General features: G+C 39.9%; 1 protein-coding gene across 11 annotated transcripts in view; it reads left to right on the top strand.

Annotated features, from left to right (window-relative positions):
- The first annotated feature begins 2222 nt into the window (after positions 1-2222).
- The window catches only part of Braf (B-Raf proto-oncogene, serine/threonine kinase), a 127310-nt gene continuing 111482 nt past the window's right edge, over positions 2223-18050 (top strand). For all 11 annotated transcript variants that reach the window (XM_087901727.1, XM_087901728.1, XM_087901722.1 and 8 more), the window contains exon 1: positions 2223-2414. In XM_087901727.1, coding sequence (XP_087757853.1) covers positions 2238-2414 — 177 coding nt within the window. In that variant the 5' untranslated portion in view covers positions 2223-2237. The remainder of the gene's footprint in view (positions 2415-18050) is intronic.

Raw genomic sequence — 18050 nt, 5'->3', positions numbered from 1 at the left:
TGGACAAGGTCTCAAAAATGGTCCCACCTGGGGGTCTTGATTGGGTTCCTTTCTCTGCCAGCTAAAGCATTAAAAGGCAGTAAACATCTTGAGCTTGACTGTGATTGGAAACTGTGGAGAAATCTGGACCACAGCAAGGAGGAACAGACAGAATCAGCAGCTGAAGAAAGACTTATTGAGGGTGAGGAGACACACACATACAGCAGGCACACAGTTAACCAAGACTAACCAGGGGTAACAAAGTTGGGCGAATGGACACTAACAAGAATCCACGTTAAATGGATGAGATCAGCCACTTTGTGAAGAAACCATCATGGAAGACATGATCACTGGATTCAGATTGATGCTGAAAGGACGATTGTTTAAAATGCAACCACTGAAAATGTCTTAGAAGTTTTCGTGTTATAAAGAAGAGATATCATAGTATATTCTTAGGAAATAATTTTTAAAAGTAAACTAAGACAGCTAGGGACTAAAAACGAAGAAAAACTCCAAATCCTGACAGTTGTGTTTCAGATCAAGAGGGGTCCCTTGCCTGGTTGCAGGTCTGTTTTACTGCTCTTAGTCATTATATGGCTTTGGTTATTTCCCAAAGGTGCCTTAAACTAGCGCAGCTTTGATAACATTGTCCCCATGATCGTCCCCCTCCCCCTCTGTTCTTCAAGACAGGGTTTCTCTATGCAACAGCCCCGGCTGTCCTGGAACTTGCTCTGACCTCAAACTCAGAGATCCACCTAAAGGCATGCGCCACCACTGCCTTTTTTTTTTTTTTTTAAATCTCTTTTACTCATATCTTCTGACTTAAATGTCGTTTTCAGGGGAACTTTCCTACTTGGAAGAGAATGTACAATGACACTGACACACACAGAATGGTTATTTGATCGGTAGCATTTTTTTTCCCCCACCATACAAGAACTTAAAAAGTTTGGATTTGCCAAGCAGTCACACGTGCACCTCTTACCTAGAAACAGAAGCATCAGCTCCCAGGCTGATGGAGACCAGATCAAACGCACAGACATCTGGTTCAGAAGCTTTCTACCACTCAAATCATCCTAAACACAATAAAGAGGTTAGTGGTGACTGCCCCCTTTCCACTAATGGAAGTGCACACACATACACAGACAAATCAACCTTCCATGACTCCATGTTGAGTTACTTTGGCAGTTAACTGCACACTATCGGGAACCTCTGTTTTTCTCTACCGCTTTCTCTTTTCCTTAACATACACCCTCTCCCCATTATTCCCTTCTTTTGGGGAAATGTATTTTAAACAATAAATTAGATTTAATTTCATTCTGTAACTTGGACTTCTCAAAGATAATTTAACTCTCTTCACCCATTTGCTTAATATATAGTTTGTGGAGAAACCTTGAAGCAGAGTCTACAACATATTTTGAATTTTGTTGTTGTTGTTGTTTTGAGGCTTAAAATGTCTAGAATGCTGTATGCTTTTCTCAGCCCCTAGTGCAGGGAAGAACCGTTGACACTAAGTGAATGAGACTAGTCAATAAAGACACTGAAAAACAGGTTTTAGATTTTCATTTATACGCGCTTCAACTGATCAAGTCCTTTAACGGTAGTATGCAAACCGCATACTTAGAATTTAGCTGCTCCAAGACGTTTTTCTACAACATTTGGCTTGGCTGATGTTTCAACCTTGAGGTTTAAGGCTTTTGTTTGTTTGTTTGTTTTTTTAACGATACCCAGAGCCTCTTTGTAACGGCAGTGACAAGTAATATAGGCTTCCCGGCCGCCTTCCTCCCTCTAGGATTTTAAGTTCTCTTAGAACACCACCCCTGCTCTTCTAGTAAAATCTCACATGACAGAACAGCCTGAGGACCGAGGAAAAGTAGGAAAGCGGAGCCATGGAAACTGAGCGGGGGGAAACGTGTGAGAGCGCGGGTGGTTGGAGGAGAAGGAACACTCCCCTGACGACGGCGGCGCGAGGGGGCTCCTCGGATGACGTCACGCACCCGGTGACGTCACGGCCGTGACACGCGGGTGACGCCGTTGCCGCGGCGACTCCTCGTCGTCTCCGCCCCCTCCCCCTCCCCCCCTTACCAATCCCCTCAGGCTCGGCTGCGCCGGGGGCCGCCGGCGGGTTCCTGAGGTGGCCTCCGCCCCGGCCGCTCCGCCCACGCCCCCCCGCGCCTCCGCGCCCGCCTCCGCCCGCCCTGCGCCTCCCTTCCCCCTCCCCGCCCCGCGGCTGCCGCTCGGCCCCGGCTTGCGCTTCGAAGATGGCGGCGCTGAGTGGCGGCGGTGGCAGCAACAGCGGCGGTGGCGGCGGCGGCGGCGGCAGCGGTGGTGGCGGCGGCGCCGAGCAGGGCCAGGCTCTGTTCAATGGAGACATGGAGCCCGAGGCCGGCGCTGGCGCCGCGGCCTCTTCGGCTGCGGACCCGGCCATTCCCGAAGAGGTGAGTGGCGGCGCCATCCCCCAGTGCTCTCGCGTCGGGGGCTCGGCGGGCCAGTGTTTATGTGAGGGACGGAGGCAGCGGAGGGAGCTCCGGCTGTGCTTGGCAGCCGGCGGGGATGTGGATAGCGACCGAGTGTCCCCCACCGTCCTGTGGCTCTCCTCGCTACGTAAACACACACAGTGGCCCAGGGGGGTTCCCCGGCCCCCACCCAGATGGGGTTGGGGCAGCGGGGACAGAGCTGGAGCCTTTCCGTAGGGGGCGAAACTCTGGGCTGGTGGAGAAGGTCACGCCTGGCTGAGGTTTCCAACCCGGCATCCCTGAGATGTTTTCCTTTTTGCTAACCGGCAGGGACGGCGTCGAGGATGGAGCATAGTGGCCGGGGCACTATCCCTGAGTCCCCCAGCCCTAGAAACTGCCATGTGTGATACTCCCTGGATGTGGGCATGACGGAGCGCATCTCTCTGCACTCCTCACTCTCTTCCCTTTGCAGGCCCTTATCGCTTTCCCACTTTTCTACTTGTTTGGGGGATTTCTCTCGACCGGATTTGCCCAGGGGATGATTTTGGTGGAACCTTTACTTTTCAACCCCCAAATTTGATGTTCCGAAGGGTTTCCCATCCCGGTCTCTGATCTCCGAATGATAGTATTTGGCAGTGTAGCCATGCTGACCCGTAACCTCCATCCCATCCTCATCCACCACCCCGCTCATTTCCCAGTTGTACCTACTTGCCTCTAACCTTAGCCTCCACTGAAGAGCATGTTTGCGCTTCTCTTGCCCTGCTCCTTTGAGGCCCTCTCTACTCCATTCCACCGCTCCCTCACGTCGTTATCTATTGTTATCTTCACAAATCCTTCTGGACACTTTGGAAACTCCTCACTCCCTGAACCCCAAAGCTGTCAAGATTCCATCAGGTTTCACTTGCCTCCTTGCTCCCTCGCTCTGCTGCCTTCCACTGTTCTTTCACACCTCTTTTATTGGCATCTTCCGTGTTTTTTTGTTTTGTTTTGTTTTTAGTGGGTTTAATTGATCTGTGTCTTCCCACTATCAGTCCATTTTCTTCTCTTTCATGTTTACCTGTCCTCCTTTTTTGCTTCTCTTAACTTGTCCTTGCATCATTTGATGTATTACATTGTCAGATTACTTCACTTCTTCTCTTCTGTATGTAAAGCTTACTACTTTTACTGTTTGAGCATTGTATCACATAAACAATGCCATATTTTGCAAATAGTTGATGAGTGTGACTTAATTTTGTTGATTTTGCTTAAAGATATACCTGTTACTTAGGCTTCCCAATTCTCATACTATCTCCTTTCTTATCTCTGCACCAGTCTTTATCCTGCTTCGTTTACTTGGAAATTCATCCTTTATTCTTGATCCATCATTAGCAGTCTGTTCACAATGATGGTTGTTTTCCAACCTTGCCATCTCTGCCCAAAATGTGTTCAGTATTGTCATTTGAGCCAGCTTATTTCTCTCACATTCTCTCCCTCTCTCCCTCTCTCTCTCTCTCTGTCTCTCTCTCTCTCCCTCCCTCCCTCCCTCCCTCTGTCTCTGTCTCTGTCTCTATCTCCCTCTGTCTCTATCTCTATCTCTCTCCTTCCCTCCCTCTCACTTTGCATTTGAGACAGGGTTTCTTTGTGTAGCCCTGGCTGTCCCAGAACTCACTTTGTAGACCAGGCTGGCCTCACACCCACAGAGATCCCGTCTGCCTCTGCCTCCCGAATGCGGGTGTTAAAGGCCCGTCCTACCACCACTCGGCTTTTTCTTATTTCTTCATTTGAAATAACTCCATCTTCCAGTTTGAATTTACGCTCAGGTCAGTTTCCCCTTGATTTCTTTATTTCCCGTAGCTTCTTAGATTCCAAGGATAAAGCTCTTCCCTTCATCCATTTCCTAGTTCAATCTGTTTCCCTTATCCCTAGTTACCATTCATTCTGTCTTGTTTCCTGGCTTTTGGTACTTAACTTGCTGAAGCTTCCTCTTGTCTTCCCCACACCTCCACATTCCTTCTTATTTATAAACAACTTTGTTCCGTTGACATGGAAATTTATTTTTAGGATACATTGTTTTTAATGGAGAACTGCTAGGGGTCACATCTGCTGTCTATTTTCTCCAGGAATCGGATATGCCTTTGTCTTACTAGGCACAGGTGCCTCTGGGCTTCACTTTACTCTGCAGTGCATGTAGGGTTTTCTTGAATTGTAAAGCTGCTTGAAGACTATGATAGTATGGGTAAATTAATGGATAAAAGTTAAAAGATGATCATTCTCTGATATGACACTAATTTGAGAACTTTGTTTCAGAGTTTATATTTCTGTATGGAAGACTTTGTTATTTACTTGAGGGAACTGAGGTACCTGGCCCCCTTATCCCCCTCCCCCTTTCTCTTTGAAGTAGTGAGTACGTTAGGGCTATAACTTTCCGTTTGACACTTTCTGGACATTTCCCATGTACCGGTGCTTGAGAACCTCTAGGCTAAGTGAAGTTAAATTGAATCACCAGTAGCTAACTGAAAGCATGGTCATATCTCCTGGAACTGTATTCTTTCTTAATTTATTTAGTTAAAATACAGATGTTTCCTATTGCCCCCCTCCCAGGGTTTAATGTTTCGTGATGAATAGTTGCCTTGTGTAAAAGATGATAAATATAGTTGGCTGGTGGAGATTATGATTAAAAAGTGGACCTCTATTGACTACAGATACAAGTATTACATGTAGCAAAATAGCTTCTTCCAGGAAATAGTATCATGCAGCTCAGGGTTTTGAGGAACTCAGCATGTGACTGAGGCTGTAGAACTCTTGGTCCTTCTGATGTTACTCTAAAGTGCTGGGATTACAGGTGTGTGTCCCTATTCTTAGCAAGAAATAGTTTTAAGTTGACATTAATTCAGAGGAAACTTAAATATCTTCTGGTCTTTTAATTGAACTGCCTTCTTTATATGAACTTAAAAGAATATCTTTAATAAGTACATAGAAAGATGAAAAATTGTGCCTGTGTGTAATGACATACTTTGCTCTAAATTTTTATCTTACCTGGGTTTTAAAAAAGTTTGTCAGAAATTTCAGCTGCATCAAAAACTAATTACAGGGGAAAAACCTGTCCATTATTGAAAAGTAAAAATAATAAGTATAAAAAGTACAAACTTTTAGTATAATTGCTATAAACATGTGCATGTATTACAACTAGACTTTTTAATGCTTGTGTAATACACTTTATATGTAACTTTTAAACTATAATAGTTCAGCAAACCTTATGTGTCCCTACGTAAAGTATGATTTAACTGATAACTTTTTTGGACATTAAGTTCTTTTTAAAAAGATTGCTGTTATCATATATTTCCAACATAGAACGTAGACAGTGGTATGTAAAATTATGTTGGAAAATGAACAGATTTCATGGCCTGTATTTGTATTACTGTATGGGTACTGAAAAAATGTTCTGATAAATGTTTATTAAGTATATGTATTATTTTGCTTTAAAGCATTTCCTTACTTTCTATTTCCTTGGTGATACTTTCTTCCTGAGACCATATGGTGTGACATGGTACATGGTATAATATTACCAGATGGTTAATAATAAATGCATTTATTATTTAAATGTGTGCTACCAAGGTTTGATATTTACTCCCTGTTCCTTTCATGTTGTGTTTCTGGAGAAGGAGAGTTTCTTAAAACTGTAATACAGTTAGAATTGTATTATTTTCTGTTTTCAGAATCTCTCTTAGCCAGTTTTGGCTAAGCTGTGTAATTATAATAATGTATTGACTAGGGAATATTCTAGGATGGGATCTTCATTATAATGAATGAGGTCCACTGTATTAAAATACTTCTTTGTGATCCCTGGCAGGTTAGGTTGCATCATACCTCTGAAAAGGATCTTTTCACCAAAGTAGGAAGACGTATACGCAGAAAGTTTCAGCTGTTGTTCTTATACTTGCTTAGATATATGCAAAGGTTTTGTTTGGAGGGGAAGCTATAAAATAACTGTTTGCCTTCAGTATTTCTATATTGCGTTCTTTCCCATTTCCTGACTTCACACTCTCATTTTAGGCATTTGTTTGTTCTTTTATGTAAAAAAAAATATCAGTTGCTTATATATGCAGGCAATCTATTGTAAGTTGACCAAAAGGAATGTTGGGCTGGTGCTTGAATTATGGAATGTCTTAACATAATTGCAGATTTGATTTAATTGTGTTTGGAGGCCAGAAAGATTATAGTAGTACAACAGACTAGAATAATGAGACTTTTCTCTCCCCCATTTTACTGATGGGAAGAATAGGTCTCGTCGCAGCTAAAAGACCTATTCTTTGAGTGGCAGGGAAGAAAGTTAGTGCTGTCCTTGCTGTACTTTGGTGTTTTCTAAGACTTTACCTGCTGAGTCACACAGTGGGGCAACCGCTTCTTCTTTTCTACTTTATCTCCAATCATAAAATTGCCTTCTCCTTCAGAGCTGCAGAAGTGCATTTTGTTTCACTGACAACTTAATTTAAGTGAGTACTTAGTGAACTTCTTGTCACAATCCCTTTCTTTTTAAAAGTCTTGTTTGCTCCTATTCCCAGATTCCTGTGTCAGATTCGTATTAAGATAAGCCTTTTTGTTAGCAGCTTTTACTAGATTTTGTCTTCAGAAGTTAAATTGTTTGCAGCCCTTTATTCTTTCTCCTTGCCTAGTTCACCTGTGTTCATTCTTCGGTAAAGCCCCAACTATAAATAATTATAGAACTTCTGGATTCAAAATAAACAGGCCTGTTTGGGAGCTTTTCTGGTTTTCAGGTCACGCTGTGCTTTCTTTATCTTAGTGTTAGAGATAACTTCATGTTAATATAACAAGAAATTCATTCTCATTGATTCACATATTCGTTCTTTAAATAGTTCATGGATGCATTGACATGTTCTGGAAGGCAGTGGTTTTTTTTTTTTAAGTGTTTACTAACCTAATTTACTATCATACTTAATAAGCCATGATAGTCAGGAGTCCATACTTAATTTTAGTGAGTCTCTACCTAACACAGTCTATACCTAACTTTAAAGAGTTATTTAAACTCCTCTCTATGGTTATTTTTTCTCCTCTTTATGTTTAGTTTTGCCTTCTAATGTTTTCTCTTGCTCTTAAAAAAAATCAAAAGCCAAAAACATTATTGTTAGTTCAAATATCAAGACTATTGACTGTCTAGTATCAAGAAATTGATGCCCAATAATTTTAGCATTCCTTCTGTATAAGGGCCCTGGAATGCCCTTATACAGAGTCTAAAAATTGTTCTGAACTCAAGTTAACTTTATTTCTTCTGGAAGCTCAGTAATACCAAAGAAAATCTCATTTTCATTCCTACTATGCAGCTATAGTATTGACAGTACTTTTGGGGAAAATGTACCAGAGGATAATGGTTTTCCAATTACTCCAGAGCTATACTTTCTGACCAACGAGCCCCTAGGATCCTCTTGCCTCTGCCTTCAGCACTAGCAGGGCAGTGAATGTAAACTAAGGTTCTCATGCTTGACAGCAAGAATTTTACCTGTTGAACCATCTCCCCAGCCCCGGAGTTAGAACTTTATCTAAGAAGTTCTTGATAGTACAGCTTCTGATAATGTATAAAGAGAATTAATATCCATTTAAAAATATGGTATTTTCTATGAATGCCAAATAGTTTTCTTTATAACTTTTTTGGTGGTGTTGTTAAAAGCACTACTGCACTGTGCAGTAGAGGCGCATGCCTTTGATCCCAGGACACAGGAGGCAGAGGCAGGTGGATCTCTGATTTCGAGGCCAACCTGATCTACAGAGAGAGTTCCAGGACAATCATTTCTACACAGAGAAACCCTGTGGGAAAAAAAAAGCACTATTTTGCTGGGTGTGTCAGTGCGTACCTTTAATCTCAACCCTTATGAGGCAGGGGCAGGTAGATCTCTAAGTTTGAGATCATCCTGGTGTACACAGCAAATTCCAGGATAGCCGGGGCTATATAGTAGCCATCTCAAACCAAACAGAACAAAAGTACTATTTTAATTACTTCCAGATAACTTAATGAATTGTTTTTGACTTTTGTTTCTTTCTGCAGGGGTGGGGATGAGGTGGAGGGGAACCTAGGGCTTTGTGTGTGTCGAGTGCACAGTTAGCAGTGAGCTGTACCCACAGCCACATTTCCTCACCTTATTACTGTATTTCAGATAGGGAACAGATTACAGTTCAGAGAATTCAGTAGTCCTTACGTGGGTAGTCTAGAGCTGTTGGAAGTATAGTTTTTTTAGTTTTTATGTGATTGCCTATATCTGTAGATTCTTCTCATATTATACAATTGCAGAAAATTATACAATTGCAAATAAGTTTCATTATATTAAAACATAATCCATTCACTGCAAGCTTTTTGCTGGCATCTCTTGATCCTTCCCCCACGCCTCCTTATGTTGTGCACTGAACTTCTGTTAGTCCAAATGTGTTAAGTGGCTTAGAGAACTGGTATGAGAATAAAATAAGGTGATGGATATGTAAAATCTGTCACGAAATTATAGTACTATTATTTTTCTGCTGATTTGCAAGACAAAAGGTAAATATATTTAAGACTTTTCTTCCAGAAATCTTTGTTGTATATTTGTTTGTTTTAAAAGAAATCCAGTGACAGACTTAATATAGGTTCTAGTTATAAAATTTTGACAGTCCTTACGGTTGCCCTAAAACTGAATGTTGACCACATTCTATTAATATTGTCTTGAAACTACCTTTGAATCCAAGTGGCAGCACGTTGACTTTTTGGGTAAACCGTCAATTCAAGGAAAGGGGATTAATGTGATAGTACAAGGACTGTCTCGCGTTTTATGGGGAAGGTGATAAACATGACTTTGCTGTAGTGTTTTTAAAACTATGGTCATTATTAGCTTTGCTGACACCTAACACTACAGTGCTGGCTTTTGCATTGAGTTGTTTCTCAGAATAATAGGTATCCATGTATTCAGTAAGTACTTGAGTGCCTATAATATGTAGGAATTTATGAGTTTAGGAACATAATTCAAAACAAAAATCAGTACCGTTTTGTAGTTTACATTCTGGTAGAGAGGTACATGCTGGGAGTTGTGGGAGAACAGATAAACCATAAGTAGACAAAATGGAAATTTGTAGGCTGGCTGTGGTAGGACATACCTGTGATCAGTTCTGATACTCAGGAGATAAAAGCAAGAGGATCATGAGTTCAAGGTTATCCTTGGCAACTTTAGGCAATTTGAGACCAACTGGTACCATATTGAGACCTCATGTCAAAAACAATGAAACAAAACAAAAACCCACTCAAAAAACAAAAGAAATTATTTCTTAAAAAACTTTTTAGATCTATTTAATGAGTATGAGTGTTTTGCCTATGTGTATATATATGTGTACCATGTATATGCCTGGTACTAGCAGGGATCAGAAGATGGTGTTAGATTCCTTGGGACTAGGATTAGGGGTGGTTCAACCTGTGTCTCTACAAAAGCAACAAAAGCTCTTAATCAGTGAGCTAACTCAATCTAAATTTTTTAGATGGAGTCTCACTGTGTAATTAAGTCTATCTCAGAACAAGTGCTTTGCAACCCAAACTGACCTTGAACTTAAGAGCACCCTGCCTCAGCCTCTTGAGTGCAGGGTCTTGTCACACCATCGTACTGGGCTTCAAAAAGGAAATTTTATAGTATGCTTGAAGAGAAACAAGAACTGTGGAAAATTTCAAAGAAAGCAGAGTAGGCCTGGGGGAGATAGACTGAAATTTAAAACAGCAAGAACAGGTAGACCTCAGTTTTAGGAGGCAACTTTTGAACAAAAGCCCCCAGAGGTCAGAAGAGTACAAAATGAGAATGCATTCCTTGTAGAACTAACAGACTTCTGTAAGGAATGTACCTTGCTTACTTAAGAAGTAGCAAGAGGCCAGAGCTGCTGGAGTAACTCAAAAGAATTGAAAGTCAGTAGATGAAATTCTAGAGGGCTTGGGACATGGCCATAGGTCTTTGTAAAGGACTTTAACATTCTAAAGGAAAAGGAAAGCCCTATTCGGGATTTCAGTAGCCAGAGCTGTGACCTGATCTCACAGGTTTATGTGTGTTTACTTGTTCATGTATGTGCACACAAGTGTATGTGTGTGCATATGCTCATGTATGCATGTGGAGGCTAGAAGTTGATGTCAGCTGTCTTCCTTACTTTCTGTCCACTTTTTTTTATTTATTTTTTTTTTTTTGAGATAAGGTCTCTTAGTGAACCTGGAACTTATTCATTTGTTTAGATTGTCTAACATCAAGCTTCAGGAATTCTCCTATCCATCTATCCATCCATGTTTCTATTACTCGGAGCATGCCATCATGTCCAGCTTTTTACATGAGTGCTGGCAATCTGAACTTAGGTTTTCATGCTTGCATGGCATCTCCCTAGTCCTTCTCACATCTCAATAGGAACACTTTGGTCACAGTGTAAAGAGTGGACTCTAAGAGACAAGGTAGGAGCAAGAGAACCATGAGGAAGTATTGCAGTCATGTGAATGGTAGCAGGATAGCAGAGAAGGGGTCAGAGTTTTGGACAACTCGAAAGTAGACCAAATCTAATATGTCTCACCCTGCCCCCAACAGCAATGCTGGTGATCAAACCCAAGGCTTTGTGCGGTCTAGTAGGTGTTGTACTAGTGAGCCACATTCTAAGCCCTTAGCTTTGTTGATAGACTGCATGTGAAGTGCTGAAGATGTCCGAGAAAAGGGAGAAGACCCAAGTCAGGAATTCATTGTAGGGAATGCTAAGTTAGAGGCAGAAAGCTAATGCTGTCTAATATTTTGAATAAGTAATTGGATTTATGACGCTGAGGTTGAAATGAGGCTCTGTGACAAAGGACTGTTCATGATAGCCATATTTTATTTTCCTTTTCATATATAGAAAGGTAACCTTTCTTCTTTGTAGTTAGGCAGGTGTGATCAGGGGATTGAGTTCTAGCTCATATTATATGGACACAAATGATGTGTACCAGGTCTATATCTGGTTTTTCTAGCTGGCTGGAACTAAAATGATAGCTATGATACTTTCGTTCCAAGCCATGTTTTAATGATAAATTGTCCACCAGGTGGTAGTGGTGCACACCTTTAATCCCAGCACTTGGGAAGCAGAGGCAGGTGGATCTCAATGAGTTTGAGGCCAGCCTGGTCTACAGAGTGAGTTTCAGGACAGCCAGAATTGTTAAACAGAGAAACCCTGTCTTGAAAAACATAAACAAAAACCAAAAGAGATAGATTGTCCATCAGCTTAAGTTCCTGAATGAATGTGGAAATATAGAACACTCGGGTAACCTGTTGAACTACTTACTGCTATTTGGAAACTAAGAAATAGACTTTATAACACTTGAGTCCTTATACCTTTTGCCTTTGAGATATTACAGCAGTTGTGACATAACTAGAGGACCATACTGTACTCTGGTACTATGCTGTTTGAACCCTCCATTATTCAGAATTGTCAGTAACCCTTTTTACCTTGTAAATCACCCAGTCTTGTATTTTGTTGTAGCACAAAATGGATTAAAAGAGGAAGGAATTAATCTTATAAAGGGGACCAGAGAAGTGGATCATGACAAATGAGGAAAATAGAATCAAGAAATTATTTTTTTAATTTTAATTAATTTTCAAAGGTTTTTGAGAAACTAGTGATATAGCTCAAATTAACTTCAGATTCACAGTCTCCTTCCTTATCATCCTGTTGGAATTATAGACATATGTTCCCATGCCAGCCTCAGTCAAAAAAAGAAGAAGAAGAAGAAGAAACTTATAAGGTCATATCATGCTAGAAATGAAACATTAGAGTAAAACACCCATGATTTCAGAAAAGATAAGAATTACTGAAGCAGTGTTTCTATAGAGACAAAGAAAACAGGTTTAGTGTAAATAGGAAGGATGGCTTTCAGTATGATGCTTTAACGTAAAAGCATACTCAAGAGCTTGTGGCTGCTGGGCAGTGAGAGTGATAGCTGAAATCTCTTTTCATTGTTTTCATTTTTTTCTCTCTAGTGTAGTAAAAAAATTCATTCCAGAGAGGGATTATGAGGTTTCAGGAGAGAGGTGAGTGTGTTTAAAATTCAGCACCATACAGGAAAGAATAGATTGGGGACAAACAGTAAAATTGATGGGCAGTGTTAACTTGTGAGGAGCTGGGACAGCATTGTGGGTTTCCTAACTTTTGGTGTCACATCTGCACAGTTAAATGTAACTTGACAAGGCAGTTTAAACACTTGATATGAGTCACTCTCATTTTGACGCAAATAATTATTGGGAACTAGAACATGAATTTATTACTGCATGAAGTATCTATAACTCTTCTGCCATGTATTAAAGCTAAATTTTGAGAGATCTAAGTGACTGATTTTTCTTTTTAAGAATATTCCTATGCCAGGTGTGGCAGTGAACATCTTTAATTCCAGCAGTCAAGAGGCAGAGGCAAATGGATTTCTTTGAGTTCCAGGCCAGCCTGCTTGGTCTATGTAGTGAGTTCCAGGACAATCAGCACTACCTAGAGAGTGTGTCTTAAACAAACAAACAAACAAACAAACCCCTATAGTAGTGATATTTTCTTTTGTTTCAACAAATAAAGCTTACTTGAAGATCAGAGTGCAGAGCTAAGCCACTAAAGGCAGGGAGTGATGGCGCACACCTTTAATCCCAGGACTCCAGAGACTATTAGTTCAAGGCTAACCTGGCCTTAGATTAGATTGAATCTGTCTAACAAAGAAACAGAGCTCACACAAAGGTGATGCCAGCACTTGGGATCACTGTATTTTTTTTATATAGAATGACATTCTTATCATTGCAGTTTGACTTTTGTGCTGTGCACTGAAACAGTTTCCTCTTGGCACTTTTTTTTTTAACATTTCAGGTTTTACTTGTTTTTGTTTACACTTTTCTTACTGCCTGAAATACAAATTCTTTCCCCACCCTTTGCCCTTCAAAACTCATATGCTTCACTGACTTATCATTTATTGTAGAAAGTATCCTTAATCCCTTTCTTTCTCTTTTTTAAAATTTAACTTTATTTTATGTGCATTAGTGTGAAAATGTCAGATCCCCTGAAACTGGAGTTATAGACAGTTGTGAACTGCCATATGGGTGCTGGGAATTGAACCCTGGTTCTCTGGAAGAGCAACCAGTGCTCTTAACCACTGAGCCATCTCTCTAACCCCAATCCCTTTCTTCCTCAAACCCAATTAGGTACCTTTGTTTTGTGCTTTTTTTGTATAATTTTATTCACCACATTGCAGGGTTTTCTTTCTGTTATCAGTATTCTCTAAACTAGCATTTGTCAGTCACAGTCAGACTTTATGATTTTGGAAGTGTCCTTTGTTGCCTAGTGGTAGGCTATTGTTCATTCTGTTCGGCTGGCAGCACTGAGATACGAAATCTATTTAATTTTCAGATTAAACTATCTCATGTGATGAGTAACTGTTTAGTGCTGCACTAGACCATTTTATTTCATTTCAGTTTTATTTTTTAGACTTTTAAACTGTGTATGTGTGTGTGTGCATGCATGTGCATACATGCTACATTGTGGCTGAAGAGATCAGATGACAGCTTTGTAGAGTTGATTTCTTACACTTTTATGTGAGTCCCAGGGGTTTAACTCAGGACACTAGCTAGGCTCTACACCAAATATCTAATTGCTGAGTGATCTCAGTGCTTTTAGTCCAAATAGTTACCACTCATCTAAGATGTGGTAGTTTTCTCCTCCAAAATCCTGTCTTTATCCATAGTTTTCCAGTTCATTTTCAGAAATATGTTGACTTAAGTAGCACTGAGTTCTTTTCCTTTAATGGTTGGGGTTTTCTGTTCTTTTAGAACTGAAAACTTGGTATTGTAAGGGGTTCAAACTTTTTGCTAAGTGTTCTTTACCGTTCTAAGCCTGGCATGTGACACATACCTGTAATCTTAGCAACATGAGAAGAATTATGTAGGATTTTAAATTTCATATCCATCTAGGCTGTATACAGAGTAAGTTTCATATCCATCCTTGGTTATCCAACAATTCTCTATCTCAAAACAAAAAATTTCTAAGGTTGGAAGAATAGCTTAGTCAGTTGAGGACTAGAGGACCTAACTTAGTTTGGTCCCCAGAACCCAGTTTAAACATGCATATGTGCATGCGCCCACATGCACACACAACCACACATCTTTCAGAGGACTCAAGTTCACTTAACCAGCAGTCATGTCCAGGCAGCTTACAACCACTAGGTTCGGGGGTTTTAATATGCTTTTCTGGCTTCCAAGCGTTTACCGTCATTTATGTTTATATACTCAGACATATATACATAATTAAAATCTTTCATTCCAGCACTTGGGAGGCAGAGGCAGGCGGATCTCTGGTTTTGAGGCCAGCCTGGTCTACAGAGTAGTTCCAGAACAGCCAGGGCTTCACAGTGAATTAGAAAAAAAGTTTGTTTCTAAAAGCTAGGTATGGTCGTTTGCATTCAGCCCCTGCACTGAGGAGGCAAAGGCAGGTGGATTTCCTCCAGAACAGTGAGTGACTTTGTCTGAGAGAAAAATAAAAGTGTTAACGGTGCCTGAGGAATGACCCTTGAGTTTGGCCTATGATCTTTGTGTGTATGTGTATATTTATATGCATGCACAGAAGAGTTTTTTCCACTTTAGAAAATTGCAGAATTGATGACAGCACTACTTACACAATATTTGTGACTGAAATGTCAACCTGAAGTTGTGACTGTCAACAATCAAAGTGATTCTTTGTATAGGCTCAAGCAACTCTCATTTATCATAGTTACCTGTACTTTTTTGACATATTTTCTTATAAATTTATCTTTCCTATAATTGATAGTAGAATTAGCATTATTAGATATTATTAGCTTTTAAAATTGCATATAGCTAAATTATCTGAAATAGGGTTTACAGGGGATAAATTTATTTCTTTTTTATAATGGTGGTGGACTGTTTTGTTTGTTTGAGACCTTGTCTCACGTAGCCCAAGTCGTCCTCCAATTTACTATTTAGCTGTACAGCTTAAATACTTTATTCCTCCTGGTGCTGAGATTACAAGCGTGTGCTACCGTCCTGGTAGGAATGTTGTTTAAAAAGAAAAGAAAAAAATATAAGGAAATATTTGAAGATCTGAAAAGATAGCAAGGAACTGCTTAAGCAAACTCTAGGAAAATACAAGAACCCCAAAAAGTAAGTAGATGGGTAGCTTTTGTCTTCAGGGCAGTGTGCTGATTAGTTTTTGTCAACTTGACACAAGCTAGAGTTATCTGAAAAGAGGAACTTTAACTGAGAAAATGCTTCTGTCAGATTGGCTCATAGGTAAACCTGTGAGACAATGTCTTTTGATGTGGGTGTCTAAGCCCACTATGGGTGGTACTATCCCTGGACAGATGATCCTAGCATTTATAAGAAAACAAATTAAACAATCCAGGAGGAGCAAGTCAGTTAAGCAGCATTTCTCCATGGCCAGTGCTTTTGTTCTTGCCTCCAGGTTTCTGCCTTGAGTTCTTACCTTGGCTTCCCAGATGATGGGCTGTAATGTGTTAAAAAAAAAAAAAAATCCTTTCTTCCCCAAGTTACTCTTGCAGTAGAAACCAAACCAAACTAAGATAAGTACTATGTATGTTTAAGCTTTGGTGTCAGTGGACTTCATAAATTGAAGAGCGCAAAAGTCATTACCTACCTGAAGTTCATATTAAGTGGAAATCAAAAGCAGTTTCTGTTAGAAGGACCCTGAGGGTTTCATCATTAGGTTGCCTTTGAAGCAGAGCTAAACTGTCTACTAAGTCCTATATCTCAGAAAGGGAGACCATAGGGATGATTGACTAGAACAGAGGAATCATAAGGAAAGTTGAAAAAAAAAAAGCAAGTTTTTTTGCCTCATACTAACTTTTAGGGCAGTTTTTTTGTTTTTTGTTTTGTTTTTGTTTTATGTGTGTGTTAAAGGCATGCAGCACCAGGCCTTCACAATAAGTTTTAAAAAGAAAAAAAAAACTAATAACTAAGCATGAATTCAAATCCCGGGGAATAAAAACAACAAATACTTCAAACAGATCCATACTAATCTAAGATATGGCAGTTACCACATTTAAAACAATTGCTGATTTGTTTTTAAATGAAGATAAATAGGGAGGAAGAGACTATAAAAATGACTTAATAGATTTAGAAAAGTAGAAATTCTGAAGATGAAAACTATAGTGTATATAAAATACATAAAAATTAGTTGGGCAGTGGTGGGTCATGACTTTAATCTCTCAGCACTCGGGAGGCAGAGGTAGCAGATCTATGTGAGTTTGAGGCCAGACTGGACTACAGAGTGAGGTCCAGGCTACACAGAGAAACCTGTCTTGAAAATAAATAAATAAATAAATAAATAAATAAATAAATAAAAATAAAAAAGCAACCAGAACCAAAACAAAACAAAAAAGCAACACAAACATACAAATCGAGTTCCAGGACAGCCAGGGCAAAAAACAAAACAAACAAACAAAACATAAAAAGCTCAACAGATTATTCTTCATTGAAAAAAGAACTGGTTGCCTAGAATATAAAGCTGAAGGAATATATCAACTACAACCTACAGTCAAAAAGATTGAAAATACTGAAGAGAGCATAGAAGACAAGAGTGGGGGTGGCTAACATATTTAATCAGTGCTCTGGAGCAAAGTATTGCAAAGTTAATATTTGAAGAGAGATTTCTAAATGAGATTTTTCTAGATGTAATTTCTTACTAGATCTGACAGATTTAAGAAGTACACTGAATTTTTTACAGTATAAGAAAAACTAAGCCTGTACCCAGACAGATCATAGTAAAACAAGGAGAAAATCCTAAAGACTGTCAGACAAAAGAAAGTTTTCCTTCAAAAAAGCAACTATGGGGCCAATGCAATGGCTCAGCAAGTAAAGGCACTTTCCACCAAGCCTGCGTTTGATGGGAGAAAAGAACTGATTCTTCACTTTGTTTTCTAACCTCCACATCCTATCCATGGCAGCATGTGCCTCCTTCATCACGCATACGATAAATAAATGTAATGGCAAAAAAATATTTGTTTTCTTTTTGTTTTTTTTTTTAAGACAGGGTTTCTTTGTGTAGCCCTGACTGTCATAGAACTCACTCTGTAGACCAGGTTGGCCTCAAACTCACAGAGATCTACCTGCCTCTGCCTTCTTGGTACTGGGACTAAAGGTGTGTGCCAACACCACTTGTTGAAAAATTTAAGAAGAAATGACTATGGACAAGCTGTTGTAAGAGACCACTTGTTTGTTCTTGGTTGCCCAGAACCGGAATAATCACACAGAAACTGTATTACGACACTGTTCGGCCTGTTAGGTTATGCATATTTCTAACTCACTCTTATCTCTTAAAGTAACCCATTTTTATTATTTTATATTTTACCACGAAATTCATGACCTACTGGCAAGGTTCCAACTTGTGTCTTTCTCTTCTGGCGTCTCCATGGCGTCTCCCCAACTTTGCCTTCATTCTCCCAGAATTCAGTTTAATTTTCTCCACCTAGCTCTGTTCTGCCCTGCTATAGGCACAAAGCAGCTTCCTTATTAATCAGTGGGAATCACAGCATACAAAGGAGAATCCCACATCACCAAGCAATTGCCAGTTTAGAATTGGCAAATTCTAAAGGCTCAAATTAAAATGGAGTTCAACAAATTT

This window comes from Myodes glareolus, chromosome 25 (genome assembly GCF_982192425.1).
Source record: "Myodes glareolus chromosome 25, mMyoGla1.1, whole genome shotgun sequence".
Classification (NCBI taxonomy): domain Eukaryota; kingdom Metazoa; phylum Chordata; class Mammalia; order Rodentia; family Cricetidae; genus Myodes; species Myodes glareolus.
This window is presented reverse-complemented; position numbering and strand designations above follow the sequence as displayed.